The following is a 19,009-nucleotide window of genomic DNA, read 5'->3' on the forward strand; positions in this document are numbered from 1 at the left end:
ACTATAATCGTTTGTTTGAATAGCAGTTAACGACTAACGACCGAACGAGAAATCGTTGATCGTTTAATAAGACCTGGACCTATTTTTATCGTTGCTCGTTCGCAAACCTTTCGCATTGAATAAGAAGTCAGGTCGTTCGCAGTAGTGACGAACGCAATAGCGACGACAAGGCGACCGCAAGAACGATCATAAGTAACGATTATCTTTCCATGTAAATGGGCGAACAATTTCAGGTCTTTCGTAATATCGGTCGTTTGGATCGTTTATTGTTAACGATTATGCGAACGATAATCGCCCGGTGAAAAGGGCCCTTAGAAACACACTTAATCTTTATCTACTACTAATATTCTAGAAGATCAACAATTAAGGACGAGAGGTAGTGTAGCAGGGCAGAACCTACAACTATCACAGGAACAGCTGACAGATCCAGGGACGTTTAAAAGGGTACTCCAGATATATATTTTTCATTCAAATTAAAGTTTCAGAAACCTATATAGATTTGTAAATTACTTCTATTTAAAAATCTCCAGTCTTCCAGTACTTATAAGCTGCTGTATGTCCTACAGGAAGTGGTGCAATCTCTCCAGTCTGACACAGTGCTCTCTGCTGCCACCTCTGTCCATGTCAGGAACTGTCCAGAGCAGCAGCCAATCCCCATAGAAAACCTCTTCTGCTCTGGACAGTTCCTGACATGAACAGAGGTGGCAGCAGAGAGCACTGTGTCAGACTGGAGAGAATACACCACTTTCTGCAGGACATACAGCAGCTGATACGTACTGGGAGACTTGAGGTTCTTAAGTAGAAGTAAATTACAATTCTATATAACTTTCTGAAACCAGTCGATTTGAAAGGGGAATAAAATTGCCAGAGTACCCCTTTAAATGGAACGCCCGGACCCCGCAGGTGATTGCTAAGGTCTCCTGGCTCTCCCAGTGGCCCATGTGACACAACCCCTGCCCTAAGTGGCTGGAGACCTGTCCCTCTCTGGCAGAACGTCTTCCTGGTCGTGGTTGCAAGCCTGGAGAATTCACAACTGCAGAGCATTACACCTTGCAGGCTTGGAGGCTGACCAGGTGAGCTCTCTTCATGACAAACACAAGGTAACTTACACGTTTTCTTCACCGGTATACAGAATTGTGACTCACACGTTTACAAGCAGAGAGCAGCACTGCCCTATTACTGTAAATCTTTACTATACAATAATAACAATTATTCTCTCATTTATATAGCACCAACCTATTCCACAGTGCTGTACAAAGATTGTCCTCACCCCCATTGGTCCCTGTCACTATCCCTATGGAGTGTGTGAGGGAATCTATGCAAGCAGAATACACAATACTCCCTGCAGATGTAGGACTCCAGAGCTGCAGGAACACACTGCTAACCACTGAGCCATCCGCAAGGTAGTCACTGGCCCCTAGTCTCCTCTACACCAGGATCCCCTATACTGTGGCAGCTATCACTGGGCTCTGAGGGTGGCTCTGCCTTCAGGGATCGGGCTATAGCCCAGCTAACCTCGGAGCCCAGTGGTTGTTGCGACAGTCCAGCTCAGTCGGAGCCCATGTGGATTTCCAGCCAGGGCACCTACCTGATCACTCCTCTTGTGACAGCGAATGTGACATCACAGGAAATAAAGAAATCACAGGCACAGTGGGCAGTAAAAATCCATCACACCTGACCCTTATGCCCACTATCAGGAGGCTTGCTTTAGTATAAAGTGTATGGCACCTAAAAGGAGTGCCAGAAAATGCCAGAGATTTATCATTCACTTCTATTTAAAAATCTTCAGTCTTTCAGTACTTATCAGCTGCTGTATGCCTTGCAGGAGGTGGTGTATTCTCTCCAGTCTGACACAGTGCTCTCTGATGCCACCTCTGTCCATGTCAGGAACTGTCCAGAGCAGGAGAGGTTTTCTATGGGGATTTGCTACTGCTCTGGACAGTTCTTGACATGGACAGAGGTGGCAGCAGAGAGTACTGTGTCAGACTGCACTTCCTGCAGGACATACAGCAGCTGATAAGTACTGGAAAACATGAGATTTTTTTAATATAAGTAAATTACAACTCTCTAGCAATGGCTGGGACCAGTCGATCTGAAGGATTTTATTTGTTTTGGTGAACAACCCCTTTAAAGCAATTATGAAACTATTTCCATATCTATGAAGGGCCCCCATCACTTTTTTCTACCATTTTTGTACTAACTGGCAAAGTTTAGTAGTTTGCCTATACTAGGTAGGGTATATAACTAGGCTATATACTGTTATTGCATCTCCTGCATACCTGCCTGGTTGTATAATAGAAGGCTGCAGAACTTTTCATTATACAGTGTTCAAACTTTATATAACCCCAAATAAACTTTTAATGGGGATTGTTAAACAGAACATGAGGAAACAGGCCAGGTTCCAGCTCTCCTTCTTTAGATGCTTTTTGTTAAATGAAAACTACAACCTGATTGGTTACTACTATCTATCTACTACTACTATCGGCAAATACCTCTAATTGTGCCTTGTCCTGGCATCAGTGTTATTAAATAGACATAACAGGACTGGCTCATCACAGACAACCCCTTCCAGAGTGCAGCCCCTGGGGTGATCAGCTGATCACCGACTCCTGTTACCTCCAGCAAATTGCTGACTATGCAGGGGGAAGCTTCTGCCAGCCAGACATGTCCCCTGCAGCTGGAAGAGGAAATATAGTCCTACATGGCTGTCTATAAGATGGATTACAAGGATGTACAGAATGGCTCTGCAGGTGGGACATCCCCTTGTATGAGGTTCATAAACCCAAACAGAACATATGGGAAGGGCCTATATCCATGATTATTATTTATTTTCCATTATTTATTATTATTTTTAATTAGTATTTATTATTATTATTTATTTTCTATTATTTATTGTTATTTATTTTCTATTATTTATTATTTTTAATTAGTATTTATTATTATTTATTTTCTATTATTTATTATTTTTAATTAGTATTTATTTTCTATTATTTATTGTTATTTTTTAATTAGTATTTATTATTATTTATTTTCTATTATGTATTATTATTTTTAATTAGTATTTAATATTATGAATTTATTATTTATTTATTTATTTATGTATATTTAAAGCACCCTTGATTCCAGATCTATATAATCCCTTTATTTATATATATATATATATATATATATATATATATATATATATATATATATATATATATATTTATGCATATGTATACATATATTTATGACTATATTTGTATGAATATATATAAATACATTTTTCTATTCGACAATCCCATCTTCAGTATTTGGCTGCATATAGCTGTGCCGCCTGTGACATGAATAGAAGACAGTAATAATACGTCTGTGGTTTATGCCGCAGCTATATACCTGTAGGGAGATGAGAAGTGAAGGCCCTCTCGCTTTATAACATCAGTGTATACCACAGTAAAACACTAGATTTAGGCCGTTCCTTCCAGCACAGTCCGTCGTATCCTTCATATTTAAGTTGATTTTCCTTTCTTTGTTCTGCAATTTACTGTCTCAGCCAAGCATCAAATTATCTGGGACTCAACACTCCTTTTTTATTTGCAGAAATGAAAATGGAGGTAGTGTCGGAGTATGGGCATATTCAGCATTTCTCTTGCAGCATCAGTTTTATCAGGGAAATACACCATTATCTGAGCATCAGTCTCCAGGGAATGAACATATGTGGCCTTCCTGCAGCAAGGGGTTGCATTCCTAAACAGTGCGGGTTTCCTTGTGTATCATGGTATGGTGCGGCAGTGCCCTCTAGTGGCAGTCTAGGAACATTACATTCTTTTGACAAATTGTCTTTCAAGGGAAATACCAGTCATACCAGGGGATTATTATTTCTGATAATTTATAGGAGGGTGTTGATTGTAATAAACAGCCAGCACCCACCGTGTATGGAGAAAGCTCAGCTTCTAGGCCCACTTCATACACCACTAACCAAGATCTGTATTTATCTCTCCGTTTTTTTCATACAGAGCTCCAAATTTTAGTCAGACATAAAATATAAATTTCTGCATCAATCAATAAATTAGTAGCTTATTGTAGTCTGTTTTAATATTTACTGCAAAGTATTAGGTTGTATTCTTGTCATACAAAAAAAATGGCAACGGGCTCAGGGTTCTTTAAAAATACAAAAAGGATCCATACTCATCTGCCCAATCCCCCGCAGCTCCGACAGGTCCCAGTCCCACTGTTTTCAGTTACACTTTGCTTCCTCTGACTTTGTTCCTACAAGAATGAGGCTCGCTCAGCCTATCACCGGCCAAGATGGGTGACTGTTGTGGCCAGCGATTGAGCAGGCATTTCTTGCAGGAAATGCAGCTGCAGGGTTCCTATAGGTTCCTGACCTTTAATGTACAGTAACGTCATGAAGTTTTTTTTTATATAATTCCTCCATAATAAAAACAGTAAACTCTAAAAAAAACAAAAAAATCACATAAAAAATTGTCTGAATTGTTAAAATTTTATGTTACTGGGTTCACAATGTGAGCCCTCTCTGTAACGTGTTGCTCCTGGCTATCATCACCCGGGGACCACAGTTATTAGCCGGAGCGGCCCGAACGTCCTTGCCAATAAACTATTTAAATGCTGCTGTCAAAACTGGAAAAAAAGCCTTCAGTGGTGGTATAGTGGGGAAATCCCATCAACCTGTCATACCTACCAGGACCTCAGCAACACTCTGACACTGGTCCCGAGCGATCGCAAACTGTATTCCCATATTAAAACTTTAAATCACCCCCCTTTTACCATTTTAAAAATAAAAATACTGGATATATTGGCGGAACTATTAAATGATCAAATTTCTGATCTCGCACAGTAAACTGCGAAAGCGCAAAAAATGCAAAAAAAAAAGTGATCAAAAAGATCAAGCAAGATACCGATAAAAAGCCCAGATCCAGGCAAAAAAAATGACGCCTCAAACGTCTGTTGTTTAAGATTAGGAGATTAACCAACACATGATCTTGGACCTTAAAGGAGAAGTCTGGTGATTTTAAAAAAATGTCAGCTAGCAGGGGGAACATAATAAACACTGCTTACCTCCCCCCGTGTCCACAAAGCACTTCATGACAGACTCCGGGACCCTCGCCGGAAGGCATTTTCCTCATGATGTCATAACTCAGGGGAAAATGTCCGACCTGGCTGATGAATTGTGTGCTCAACAAATCAGTGACTGCAACAATGTTCCGGACAGTCCATCAACCGGGTCGTGACGTCGGCTGTGAAGAAGATCCTGGAGCCCGAAGCGGCAATCCAGCGCTGCAAAGACACAGGGAGATGTGAGTAATCATGGTTTATTATGTTACCAGATAAAAAATTTGTTAAATCGCCAGACTTCTCCTTTAAGGTTTAATATGATGGGCATTCGCGTGTAGATATGTCAATAAGGAGACTTAATCTGAAATAAATCTGCATTGTTGCTGGTAAGGGCAGGGACATGTAGGTGTATAAGGGTGGTATTACACGAAGCGATTTTTTTCAATTAACGATTAACGATAAACGATCTCCAACGATCGCAATAGCGGTTGCCTAATAATCGTTCGTTTTACTACACGGAAAGATTATCGGTTATATTGGAGCAACAAAATTCAAGAACACTCCCCTTTCAATTTGCGAATGAACAGGGAACGGCTAACGACATCTTATTCAAACGAACGATGTGCGAACGATGTGTAAAAGACAAACGATAAAAATAGATTCAAAACCTATTAAACGACCAGCGACCAATCGTTCGTCGTTTAATCGTTGTCTACTATTACACTTAAAGATAATCGTTCAAATACGACCGATTGAACGATTATTCGAACGATAATCGCTTCGTGTAATACCACCCTAAGAGTCTGTGTATGTTGGTTCCTCCCAGTTGTACGGTGCATATACTTAGGACACAAGACTATGAGGCCTGTGGTATCAGAAGGCCCAGTCTTTAAGCTGCTTCTCCTCACCCAGTCACAGATTTACCTACATCTCAAGTGGTCACCAAATAGATTGTATTCATTACTAACTGCACATATATACAGTACATGTGCAGTGAGCACCCCCTAGTGGTGATGGAAGTGTTTCACTGTGCACAGGAGAGCAAGGAACATGGACTTCTAGGAAGTGCAGTCCTCTGTCAAATATGTTAATTAAATAATATATGTTACATGTGTTAAAGTTCTCAATGGGGGGGGCTCATTGTTTTTCTAAAGGTCCTTTAAAGGAGGGCACACACTGATCATTCAGCCAACAGTTATCAGTCCTTCTTAGAGGAGGACCATCTGCTATTGGTAAGGGGTGACTACACAGGGGGCCATGGATTAAGGGGGGCTACACAGGGGGCCATGGACTAAGGGGGGGGGGGCTACACAGGGGGCCATGGACTAAGGGGGGCTACACAGGGGGCCATGGACTAAGGGGGGCTACACAGGGGGCCATGGAGTAAGGGGGAATACACAGGGGGCCATGGACTAAGGGGGGCTACACAGGGGGCCATGGACTAAGGGGGACTACACAGGGGACCATGGACTAAGGGTGGGGGTGGGGGGCTACACAGGGGGCCATGGACTAAGGGGGGGGGGGGCTACACAGGGGGCCATGGACTAAGGGGGGGGGGCTACACAGGGGGCCATGGACTAAGGGGGGGGGGGCTACACAGGAGGCCATGGACTAAGGGGGTGACTATGCAGGAGTTTACACTGATTTAGGAGACAAAAGAAAGATAAACTACAATACATTTTGTCATTTTGACAATGGTTTCTGCCACTGGTGAGGCCTAAGCATCAACCTATTCTGGCTAGTCAGGCCTTTAATACAAAAAGGGTGGAGAAGCCATGTTTACTGCCATAATTAAGAGCTAGTATGGTAAAGGCACAATAGAGCAGAACTGAATGTGTCACAAAGAGCCTGTACACCACTGTATGGTAGATACATGCATAACAGCAGTCTTAGTCCCAATAGGGTCCTTGTAGACCTACAAATTTGTCAGCCAAGGGGCCCGCAAACGAGCCCAGAACAGGCGAGCAGGGCCTTTACACGGCACAACAAACTGAGCGTCAGGGGGCTGCATGGACGATCCTTGTATCATTCATGCAGCCATGGAACCTGACAGCACAGATATGTATACATTGGGGTCTGGGATGTATATATTTGTGCTGTCAGTTTTCAGATCACAAGCAGTCTATACTTACCACCCTGCATGTGATCCGGCTTCTCCTCGGGCTGCCAGCTGTATCTTTACATTTGCACAGGCCGGGAGCATTTCTAGCGACACTCCTGGCCGATAATCAGCCCGTGTAGAAGGACATTTAGGTAGATAAGTCCTTGTAAGACAGTATACAACTACATGGTGGTTAAAAAAAAAGGTTTGGAAAAATATAATTTACAGCCACTTATACAGAATGGTCAGGCACATATTTTATTACATTTATGTCAATTCATCAAAATATCAGGTAACACATGTAAAAAAGACTAGAAAATCACAGAAAAACAAAGGTGTGAGCAACCATTACTATCCAATAGACATGGATTTCTGCAATGGTCTGCATATTGTATGTTGTTTTCCATACAAGTTTTTGCACAGCAGTTTCCCGTTATTTCGGTCAGGGACTCAGTAGTCTTCTACAACCATCATTGCAGCATACTCCTTATAAAGAACTATCTCCTTGTCTGGGTCCACAGAAGCAGAAACCATCTCCTCGATTTCCTCTTGTGTGAATGGTTCTCCTGTTAGTCGGAATGTTCAGATGTTATTTCACCAGTTTTAATCTCACATAAAGACCCCAGAGATAATGAAATCTACGTTACCTTCTTCAGTCATGTATTTCATGAGTTCATCTTTAGTTAAGAATCCCTTTTTCTTTTCATCTAGAACCTAGAAAATAAACCAAACATGAAACCACCAAAGCCTCTCTTTAGCTTTACAGACAATTAGATGTATTGACAACTGATATTCAGCCGCTGAGCAACTACAATTCCCAGCATGCCAGGAAAGCCTGCAGCTGTCATGGCGTTCTGGAAGTTCAGGTTGGTGACCACTTGGACAGACAGACCTCAAATGCTCGCAGAAGAACATCTTCAGGGATTGGCCGGAACCTTCAAACAAACAGAGAAGGGAAAGGTAAAAGATTTCCTTTATAAAATGACTGTAACTCTCTGTGTATCAGATGCATGCGAGTGATTGCTGATTCCATTTTCCCATTAAATAAATTTTTACCTCTTAACGACGCAGGACGAGTATGCTCATCCTGTCGCTGTTAAGGGCAAGTAGAGAAGGCTACTTATACAGCACTGATCTAATCGATCGGTGCTATATGAAAGGGAACCTGTCACAGCGGACGCGGGCACAGAGCCCGCCCAGCCCCCCGATGCAGCCCCCGGATACTTACCATTTCCGGCGAGTCATGCTCCTGGAGTCGGTCCTGGGACGAAGATATCAGTGCCCGAAGCCGTGCGCCCGCGCTGCAGAGATAAGTCCGATGCCCATAGAGAATGTCGGGCATCGGACTCATCTCAGGTAATTTGCATACAGCGCGCGCACGGCTTCAGGCGCTGATATCTTCGTTTTAGGATCGGCTCCAGGAGAGGGTAAGTATCCGGCAGCTGCATCGGGGGGTCGGGCGGGCTCTGTGCCTGCGTTCCTGGTGACAGGTTCCCTTTAAGTATACTGCAGTGATCTCTATTTTTGAATAAAAAATCCCCTTCACCTAATAAAAGTTTGAATCACCCCCCTTTTCCCATTTTATAAATAAAAATAAATAAATAAATAAACAAAAATATTTGGTATTGCTGCAAGTGTAATCGCCCGAACTATTAAATTATCACATTCCTGATCTCGTACAGTAAAAGGCCTAAGTGCAAAAATCCGCCGAAGTGCTAAATTGCTGATTTTTGGTCACATCAAATCCAGAAAAATCGTAATAAAAAGTGATAATAAAAGACAAAACCCCCTCCCCTCTGTGATGCGACTCCATTATGCCCGGGTATAGAACAGCGCCGTATGCAGGAACCGAGCCGTGGTTCAAAAAAAGACTGTGACACCAGCATCCCCATGCGCCGGCGGCATTCTATCCATGTGACTTAAAGCGAATGCACTGCTGGTGCAATCACTTTACCATAGGGCCCTCACTTTACAAATTAACAATGCTACCCACTGAGCCACCAGGCTGCTGTCTGTAGTCATTTCAGTGCACTGAACTACTCGTACCCAGGAAGTCATCTGTTCCATTTGAAGTGAATGTAGCACCAGGTACATCGCTATGGGCTTTTAACATTAACAAACCGCTGCAGGGATGCTGGTGGCGCGGTGCTTTTTTTGTGACATAACTTGCTTTATATCACATCCCCTGTTAATAAAAGGAAATGAACATGCATGACATGCAGATGCTGGGTCTGTACTGCGTCTTTCTGAAATCTTTTCTCTTACCTTCTCTCAAGTAAAACTTTTGTCATCATTGGTAAAAACTTCTCAAAACGGATGTAACCTGTAGGCTCTTCTTCCTCCACCTTATTGAAAAACAGAGGGTGACTAACTATGACGGCAATGTATATAAAGATGCTATGAACAACCATACCAAGCGTGCCACATGTGAGGCCTGCTGCTAATGGGGTATCTCACCCTCTGATACCATGAATCCATTTCTGTTCAAACCTTCCCACATCCACCGAAACATCGAATTTTCCTTTTATTATTTCCTTATCTTGTCATCAGCCCGGCCGCTGCAATGGGATTAGTTACTGTGGTGCAATCCTGTGTCCTTCATCCCTACTGCAGCTACAGTGGTGCAATCCTGTGTCCTTCATCCCTACTGCAGCTACAGTGGTGCAATGCTGTGTCCTTCATCCCTACTGCAGCTACAGTGGTGCAATGCTGTGTCCTTCATCCCTACTGCAGCTACAGTGGTGCAATCCTGTGTCCTTCATCCCTACTGCAGCTACAGTGGTGCAATCCTGTGTCCTTCATCCCTACTGCAGCTACAGTGGTGCAATGCTGTGTCCTTCATCCCTACTGCAGCTACAGTGGTGCAATGCTGTGTCCTTCATCCCTACTGCAGCTACAGTGGTGCAATCCTGTGTCCTTCATCCCTACTGCAGCTACAGTGGTGCACACCTCACTAGTGTCAGAGTAACTACTATGCAGGTCCCAGTTCTGATAAGTAACTAAGATGCTGCTGTGACCTTCGTGCATACAAGCACCAGGGACAGAATCACTTTAAAGGAGTTGTTCACAAAAAAAAATGTTTCTTTCAAATTAATTGGGGCCAGAAAATGCCAGAGATAGTAATTTACGTCTATTAAAAAATCTAAAGTACTCATCAGCTGCTGTATGTCCTGCATGAAGTGGTGTATTCTCTCCAGTCTGACACAGTGCTCTCTGCTGCCACCTCTGTCCATGTCAGGAACTGTCCAGAGCAGCAACAAATCCCCATAGAAAACCTCTCCTGCTCTCCAGACTGGAAAGAATACACCGCTTCATGCAGAGCATACAGCAGCTGATAAGTGCTGGAAGACTTTAGATTTTAGACACTAGTTGTTTTAAAAGAAAACTGTTTTTGGTGAACAACCCCTTTATGGTAAGCTGATTTATTTTGCATTCTGGAACCAGATCAACATTTAAAAAAAAAAGTGCAAAGGCGTCCATAGCCTCTAATCTCTGGGCTTATCGCTCTAAAGGCCCTTTTACATGGGATGATTCTTGTTAATAATGAGTGTTCCTAGGTACTCGATAATTGGCCTATGTAAAAGGACCAGCTAGCAAACACCTGCTAGTCGGCTGATTTGTTCTTTTGTGCGGCCAGAAAATTCATGAATATTAGCTGCACATCTCTCTGTCTATGTGAGGGATGTGGGGCCGATAGCGATGCACCTTTATGGGGACACAATAGAAGCACAATTAATTGGGCCTGGTAAAGGCAACACAAGCGAGCACCATCTCGAGTGGCGCCGTACAAAAGTGTCCTAACGCATATTTACTATCCACGGGATAAGTGATAAATCCTAGATTTGTGGGGGGCGTCCAATTTTTGGGACCTTCACCAACCTCCATATGGTGGACTGAGAAAACAGCATGAAGCAGTAGGCCTGAATATATTCAGTTAGTATAAGTTGAATATTTTAGCATTTTAGACAATTCAAATATCATTTCCTTGTAATCTCTGCATGATTTTATACGGCCAGCAGGTGGCGCTAAAAGAATAGAATATATTTCTCATCCTTGTTTAAAGAAATTGTCCAGGAAAGAATGAACTTTTCCCCTATCCACAGCATAGAGAAAAAGTAAGAGATTGTGGGGGAGGCCGACCTCTGTACCCTCCGCCGATCCCCGTATGGGGTCCCCGACTTCTTTGTTATAAATATAGCTGCGGGTACGGCATGTGACCCGCAGCTCTATTCATTCATATGAAACCGCCAGAGAGAGCAGAGTAAGCTGGAAGAGCGCTGTACTCTGATCTTTCTGGCAACTCCATAGGAATGAATAGAGCTGCGGGTCACATGCTGTACGCGCAGCTATATTTATAAAAAAGAAGTCAGGGACCGATACGAGGATCACACACGTCCTGCACCGGTAGCATCCTGCAGCCAGACGAGCCGCAGTGTAGGAGCCAGGATAGGTAAGTCCAGCGCAGTCTCCCGGCAGGGGTTTGGAGACTTAACTACAGTGGTACCTTGGTTTAAGAGCGTTTTGGTTTAAGAGCTCACAGTTTTTTTAAATTGTGACTTGCTTTAAGAGCATTGCTTTGGTGTAAGAGCTCCCTGTACTGGGTGGGAGGGGGAGTGGGGGAGGGGCATAGTCTGCACAGTGGTGTCTACAGCCCTGTACTCTGACCCAGGAAGTCTCCCTTATCTTCCAAATCATTGCATATCCACTTCAGGCTGGGGCTTACATCAGGGGACAGGACTGTGGGGGTAATCTCTCCATAGCTGTAACCCCTCTCTCCCCGGACAGAGAGTGCTGCATGTATGTGCCCACATCTGCCCTGCTCATTCCTTCATGCTCCCTGCAGTCTCTGTCAGCCCTTGTGTTTCCCATCCTCTCCATTACTGTACAGTAACTTATAATATCACAGATTCTGCTGTTTCTGAATGTTTGTTTTTTTCTGTTTTACATGTTATTCAGAATAATAAATCATTAATTTGGGGTGTGGAACCAATTGTCTGCATATCAGTGATTTCTTATGGGAAAATTTGCTTTGGTTTAAGAGTGGATTTGGATTACAAGCACGGTCCCGGAACAAATTATGCTCATAATCCAAGGCACCACTGTATTTGTGAGGCACTATTGTGGCGATACTGGGGGAATTATCTACTATATGGGTCACTATTGGGAGATTACCTTCTTCTGTATGGGCCAGGATTGGAGGGTTTTATTAATGGCTGCCCAATAGTCGGCCCGTATAATTGCTCAGTAAATGAACCCGGATCCAGAGCTCCTGGGGGGGGGGGGGGCTTACAGGTTCCTGTTTAAATAAATGACCTTGTGAGTAAAGCCTCTAAATGACAAATTACCGACCTCTGCGAGCATGTCATGGAGTTCGCCTTCAGTTGGACAACATCCTAAGGACCTGATGATCGTCCCGATCTCCCTGTAAGACAGATGATTTGTGCAGTTGTGATTAATTGTTTCTGAGAATCCCATGAAATACATTCATCTCCTATGGCCTCTTTCACACTCCTGTGGCCGTTTTTTACAGTGAGGAAACACGGGGAGGCGGCCGTTCAGGAGGCTTCAGGAAACCATCAGCTTTTCCTGAACATAAAGCTGGGTTCACACTGCATTTCTTGCACCGTTTTTTTGCAAATACTGGAGGAATGGAGATTTTTTTTTTTAATAGAAGTAATTTAAAAATCTCTGACACCAGTTGATTTAAAAGAATTTTTTTTGTTGGTGAACAAACCCCTTTAATATCAAACTGAGCTGTGATTGGTTGCTATGGGCAGTTTACACTATTTTTCACTTTTATAAATCTGGGCCGTTCACCCCACCAGCACTTGGAGGTTCCTAATACCAGCTAATGGCACAGAACAAATATAGGGACCTTTGTAATCTCTATGGAACAGGAAGCAGGATTGACAAGCACTAGAACATCCCATTGTGAATAATAAGCCACCTGCCTTACCTTACATCTACTGTTTTGTTGCTTTCATGGTCAAAAACTTCAAACGCTTCTGTAATTTTTTTTTGTAGATCAGACACGAGCGTCTCTATAAAAGACAAGTACAAAGCAAAATTACCACCAGCATATCCAGCTTGTATAGTATACAATGTATGGTTTTATATTTACATATATACTTTGGTTGAGTGGCAGCAATAATGGGTGACACAGCCCCCTCTGCTGCCACCAATGGTTGTGTCGGGAACTGCAGGGCCTAGATAGCCCGATCCCCAGCTCTTCTAAAGCAATGCTGCACAGCACTATACAGAGCGATACTACTATATACTATACACTATACTATCCCGTTTCCCTTGTGTACTGTATATTCTTATATATGGTACCTGGGGGGAAGCTGCCCGACACCATCACAGTGTGCAGCAGCCTCTGCTTGTTATTGCTGCTTTATGAGCAAAAACCATTAGTAGAGCCAAGGCTTCTGCACAAAGCGGTCATGTCAGGCAGCCTCCCGATGGATATTGGTGCGTTTACACTAAGAGATTTTTCTGAGATATCATTGAAGCCAAAGCCAGGAACAGAATATAAACAGGGAACAGGTCATAAAGGAAAGACTGAGATTTCTTCTCTGGCTTTGGCTTCAAAAATCTAAAACCATAATATATATACAAATATACAGTACATTGGGGGAACAGGTCCCTGCTCTGTAATACATTACATAGTTCTGCAGTTCCCAATACCAACACTGGTGGCAGCAGAGAGAAGTGAATATGTAAATGAAAAAATATATATATATACATTTATTTTAATAAATTTACATTACAAAGTAATATAAAATTATTAAAGCAATGTATTAGCAAAAGAGAAAAAGAAAGCTCTGGAGTACCCCTTTAAGAGGACAAAAGTTGCAATGACTTATAATAATAATAATAATAATAATATGAGAACTGTTGTATATTCATCTCATTCTGCAGCAATTGGAAAGAATAGTGTGTAACATAGTGATAATAATATTTCTTCATTTGGGTGAAGTGAAACTGAAAAGGTTAAAAAAAACAAACCTACGTATAATAGTTATGGTGTAAATGTTGTGGATATTCTATATCATCATCGGTGGTTTGGGTAGCTGTGAGACTTAAATAGGTCCTAAAGGTGGTAATCTGAGATGACAAGCCTCCCCCTCCTCTATTAGTCTGATCCCACGGCGATGGATGATTATACACAGTGGAACAGAGCAGATAGACGTGTGCGCGGCGTGATACATTCTCCCCCGGTATCTCCAGCAAGGCTGTACGGGCTCATTCACACTCACATATTACAGATATTTATGCTCCAGGTGTCTTTTTTATGTAATTTTTATGTCATTAAATGTAAATGTTTTGTTCAAACTTGAGAGTTTTATATTTTTTATGTGCATTGGGGTCCGCCGTGGGCAGGGGCTGCGTTCTCCCAGCAGAATGAAAATCTGTGAGAATGTAGAGGGGCAGCGGATTTTTCTGTGGAACTCTGCTGTGATACTGTCCGTGTGAAGGGATCCTTAAAGGGAATATGTAAAGACTTTTAAGTCTTGCAAAAAAAATACAAAATGCAGAAATGGACCAAAAGCAGTCACCTCCAGACTACACGTAATCCACTGAAATCACAGCAAGCAGCACAGGTACTCTGCGCTATATGTCCACATATGGATCTACTGGTTCACCAACGTTTTCCACCAATGCAGACTACTCTATAGGTGTGACCACTGCCCTATGCCATATGAGCGTGGCACACCTGCTGCTCTGTATATAATAAGACATTAGTACCTGGTGTGGGCCCATACCAGTCTACTTATTATTACTTGTGCGGTATTACACATCTGTATAGCATAGTTCCATGATACTTACAGCGAATGTTCCACCAGGTACATCGCTACAGGCTCTTCCGAGCACCAACCCGCCCCAGAGCACTGAGGACAGGCCCTCCGCCGGCCCCCAGTGTGACGATCCCCCGGCCCTCTGTAACATGTCTCCATCGATTGTAATGGAGTTGCATCACATAGGGCCGGGGGTTTCATCACACTGGGGGCCGGCGGGGTTGTCCCCAGTGCCCTTGGGCGGGCCGGTGCTTGAGAACAGACCAGCGTCGTGCATTGGAACCGGGCCGGTTCAAAAAAAGGGCCACGGCACCGGCATCCCCGCGCCGGCACCGGTCTCTTAATGTAAAAAGCCTGTAGTGATGTCCCTAGTGGTACATTCACTTTAAAGGGAAACTATCAGCAGGTTAGAAGCATCTCCATAGCGCACGGGGTGCTGAGGATGAAGGTAAGATCCTCACTGTGACACTTTAGTACAGGAAGATGGGCCAAGAATGAAGGTAAGAGACCTCCTTAGCCTCTATACACTATGGGGACACAGCAGGATACATACACCCAACCTGCTGACAGTTGCCCTCTAACAGATGGGGCCTTTCCCTTCACCCACTTTAATGTCCTGGCAATGAGAAGGTTTTCAGCTGAAAGGCTTTGGTTTCAATGGGATCAGATACTCTCTCCACCCTGATCCCCGGCATTACACTCCTCTATAATACCGTTTCCCTGGCAACACACTTTACTGCTTTATCACCACATTTCCTGACGACACTACTTTGCTGCACCTCCATACACACGTCAGTCAGTGCTGAGTCTCCTATCACTAGTGATCGCCCTCGTATTATCCGATATACCCGCTCCTCCTCACTTACCTCCTGCGTCCTTCTCTTCAGCCATGACTGTTGTGTGCGGTTTCCATGGAGACGCGTCGTGACGCTGAGCTCACGGCCGCCATTTTGGAAGCGGGAGTCCTGCACGCTACAACCGGACGTGGCGCTGTCGCTGTGTCGTTCTATGCTGCATAAGAAACCGGCGGCCCTCCAGCTGCTGCAAAACTACAATTCCCAGCATGCCTGGACAGCCTTTGGCTGTCCAGGCATGCTGGGAATTGTAGTTTTGCAACAGGTTCCCCATCCCTGTGATAGCATATACATATATATATATATATATATATATATATATATATATATATATATATATATATATATATATATATATATATATATATATATATATATATCTCCACAATGGTGGTCCTGCCGGTGTGATACTTATATTAACCCCTTATAGCCACTTAGTAGCGATACATGCTTCATATAACCATTTCCCCCACAGCTATATGAGGCTCCTCTGATGACGTCACTGTCTTGTGTATATAGCTCTTCTCCTTCCTTGACTGGGACTACATGGTTACTGCAGGTGGTAGATTCCATGTTGATCCATCTCTCCACCATCATCTGTCAGGGAGACCCCCATATACAGTATAGCGCAGGGGGAGGGAACCTTGGCTCTCCGGCTGTTGCCAAACTACAACTCCCATCATGCCTGGACAGCCAAAGATTTATCCTTGGCTGTCCATGCATGATGGGAGTTGTAGTTTTCCAATAGCTGGAGAGCCAAGGTTTCCTACCCCTGCGGTAGATGGTGGTCCAGTCAACGCCTGCCCTTTACCACCAGCAATCCGCTTTATTCAGACCCTTAATACTGTGTTCACACATTGCGGTACTGTCGCAGTACTGCATTAGTTCAGTTAAAGCAAATGTACCATCAGACCTATGTAAATTTCTTTTTTTTGCAGTACCTTCTCGGCACCAGCGCGGGGATCCTGGTGGCATTATGACAGGGAGGCTGGCGGCATTCCGAGGCACTTTTGCTACGTGTGAACGTATCCTAAGACTGCGTTTACACAGATTTATCTGTCAGATCTTTGAAGCCAAAACCAGGAACAGACTATAAACAGGGAACAGGTCATAAAGGAAAGACTGAGATCTATCCTCTTTTAAAATCCATTCCTGGCTTTGGCTTCCAAAATCTGTCAGATAAATCTTTCTGTGTAAACGCACCCTAAGGGTCCTATTACACGGAGTGATTTTTAACGATGAAAGACTAACGATAAACGATCGCAATTGAGAGTGTTTATCGTTAACCTGAAATCGTTCACCATATCACACAGAACGATGGTCGTTAGATATGATCGTTATTGCGATCGTTTATTCCTTCTGATCTCAGGAAAACAATGGGCAATGTGCTAGTACACTGAACGATTAGTGAAAAAGTGCGGAACTTGTGCGAACGAACGTGGAATTACAGCAAACGATAAGCGATAATTTTAGGTTCAGATCTAAATCAACGACATACGAACGATTTTTCGACCGTTGCCTGCAATTACACAGAACGATTACCGTTTAAATTCGAACGATACAACGATTTTTCGCACGATAATCGTCCCGTGTAATAGGGCCCTTATAGTTCTGTTGTGACGCCAGTGCTAGTTCAGCACACAGGTGTGATGGTATACCTGTTTTAGTGTGTGGCTGGCTATACCCTTCCCCAATGGGCGGTGACCTGCCGAGCTGTGATGGGCCCCTTGGGCTCTTCTCACAGTGGTCCGGAGTGGAGATGTGACCCACCCAGACAGTTGGTACCCACAGAAAGGGGAGATGACCCAAGGACGGTGTAGCCTGTCTATGCGGGTGCTGGTACAATTATTACTGAATCCCAGTTGAATAAATAAACTGATCTTTACTGACAACTCTCTGATAATACAGGGTAATAGTATAATACATGACTGATACAGACTTGCTTTCACTGGATCTGCCGAAGTGCTGAGGTAGAACAGTCGTGCTAGTTTGGTTGAATGCTGAGTAGAGTAAAGAAGGATGGAGAGGAGTTTGTCGGGACAGTCTCAACCCAATTTAGAAGTGTGATCTGCCGGAATTTTAATAGAAGAGATACTTGAAGAAGAAGAATACTCGTGCCCGTGTTTCAACCTTTGTCGTTATAACCACTTTATGCCATGCAGTGTCGGGGTACCCATCCTACAAGGGTGACACAAGCCCCAGTCCTGGTTACCTGAGTTGAGGACTGGGGCCGAAGTTTTCCAGTGTCACCTGCACTGTGAGATAGAGTACAGTGCTCCTTTAATGACTTCAAGGCCCCTCTCTGAACACTCCCGCAGCCACTTCTGAGGCGGACTTGCTTAGGCAGTGACAGCCAGCTCAGCCAATCACTAGCTGCCGCTCTGTCCCGTCTCAATCAGTGATTGGCTGAGCGGTCTGACAGCTCAGTCAGGCCGCTCCGGAGCTGCTGATGCTGTGCCGCAGGACCCGGGGAGGAAGACGGAGCGGAGGAGAAGTCCTGCCAGGTAATGTATGCTGCAAGGGCTGCAAGGACATTGGTAACAATGTCCCTGCAGCCCTCGCTCAGCGATCATCGGGCCGTGGAATAGGCACAGTAAACAAGCGCTGATCTAGCAGATCGGCGCTTGTTTACAGCGTTGATCGGGCCCCCATCGGCCCGAGAAATAGGACCCTAACTCTACGTCCATTTTTGCGATGCATTACCACTCAAGGACGTACAGTTACGTTGTACAGTGTTTACTAAACTGAATGCGGAGTATCGGTCTAGATTGGTATCTTGACATATATTGATAATAAAAAAGCTCTGTGTACTCTGAGGCCAGACCCATTTTTTTTTTTTAGCAAATGCTGGGGAGGATAAACAAAAAAACCTGCTCTTACCTCCCCTGCTCCAGTACTGGTGGCCACATCTGGTCTCCGGCCGCTTCCTGGTCTGAGCGGGGACCCAGGTCATGATGTGTGAGGTCCTCCCAGCTATTCAGCAGGCGAGGCGGGTCACCACTACAGCTGCTGACAGGCTGAGCGGGCACTTGATAAAAAAAAAAATGGGTCTGGCCAGACTTCTCCTTTAATATAGCTGAAGCTGAAGCTTTGGTTGTCCAGGCATGATGGGAATTGTAGTTTTTTAACAGCTGGAGGGCCGAAGGTTCCCCATCCCTGATTTAGACAGATGGTTATTATGTGTCCTGGGGAAATACCCA

At 43.9% G+C, this 19,009-nt stretch overlaps 1 protein-coding gene across 1 annotated transcript; it reads right to left on the reverse strand.

Annotated features, from left to right (window-relative positions):
- Nucleotides 1–7,388: 7,388 nt before the first annotated feature.
- EFCAB2 (EF-hand calcium binding domain 2) lies at nt 7,389–15,903 on the reverse strand. Its single transcript, XM_069955299.1, has 7 exons — nt 15,822–15,903; nt 13,113–13,197; nt 12,506–12,578; nt 9,422–9,501; nt 8,049–8,091; nt 7,804–7,870; nt 7,389–7,722 (listed from the first exon to the last, which is right to left on the reverse strand). The coding sequence occupies exons 1-7, from the start codon at nt 15,844–15,846 to the stop codon at nt 7,607–7,609; spliced, it is 489 nt and encodes a 162-aa protein (XP_069811400.1). The 5' UTR covers nt 15,847–15,903; the 3' UTR covers nt 7,389–7,606.
- Between the last annotated feature and the right edge of the window lie 3,106 nt (nt 15,904–19,009).

This window comes from Dendropsophus ebraccatus, chromosome 15 (genome assembly GCF_027789765.1).
Source record: "Dendropsophus ebraccatus isolate aDenEbr1 chromosome 15, aDenEbr1.pat, whole genome shotgun sequence".
In the NCBI taxonomy this organism is placed as follows: domain Eukaryota; kingdom Metazoa; phylum Chordata; class Amphibia; order Anura; family Hylidae; genus Dendropsophus; species Dendropsophus ebraccatus.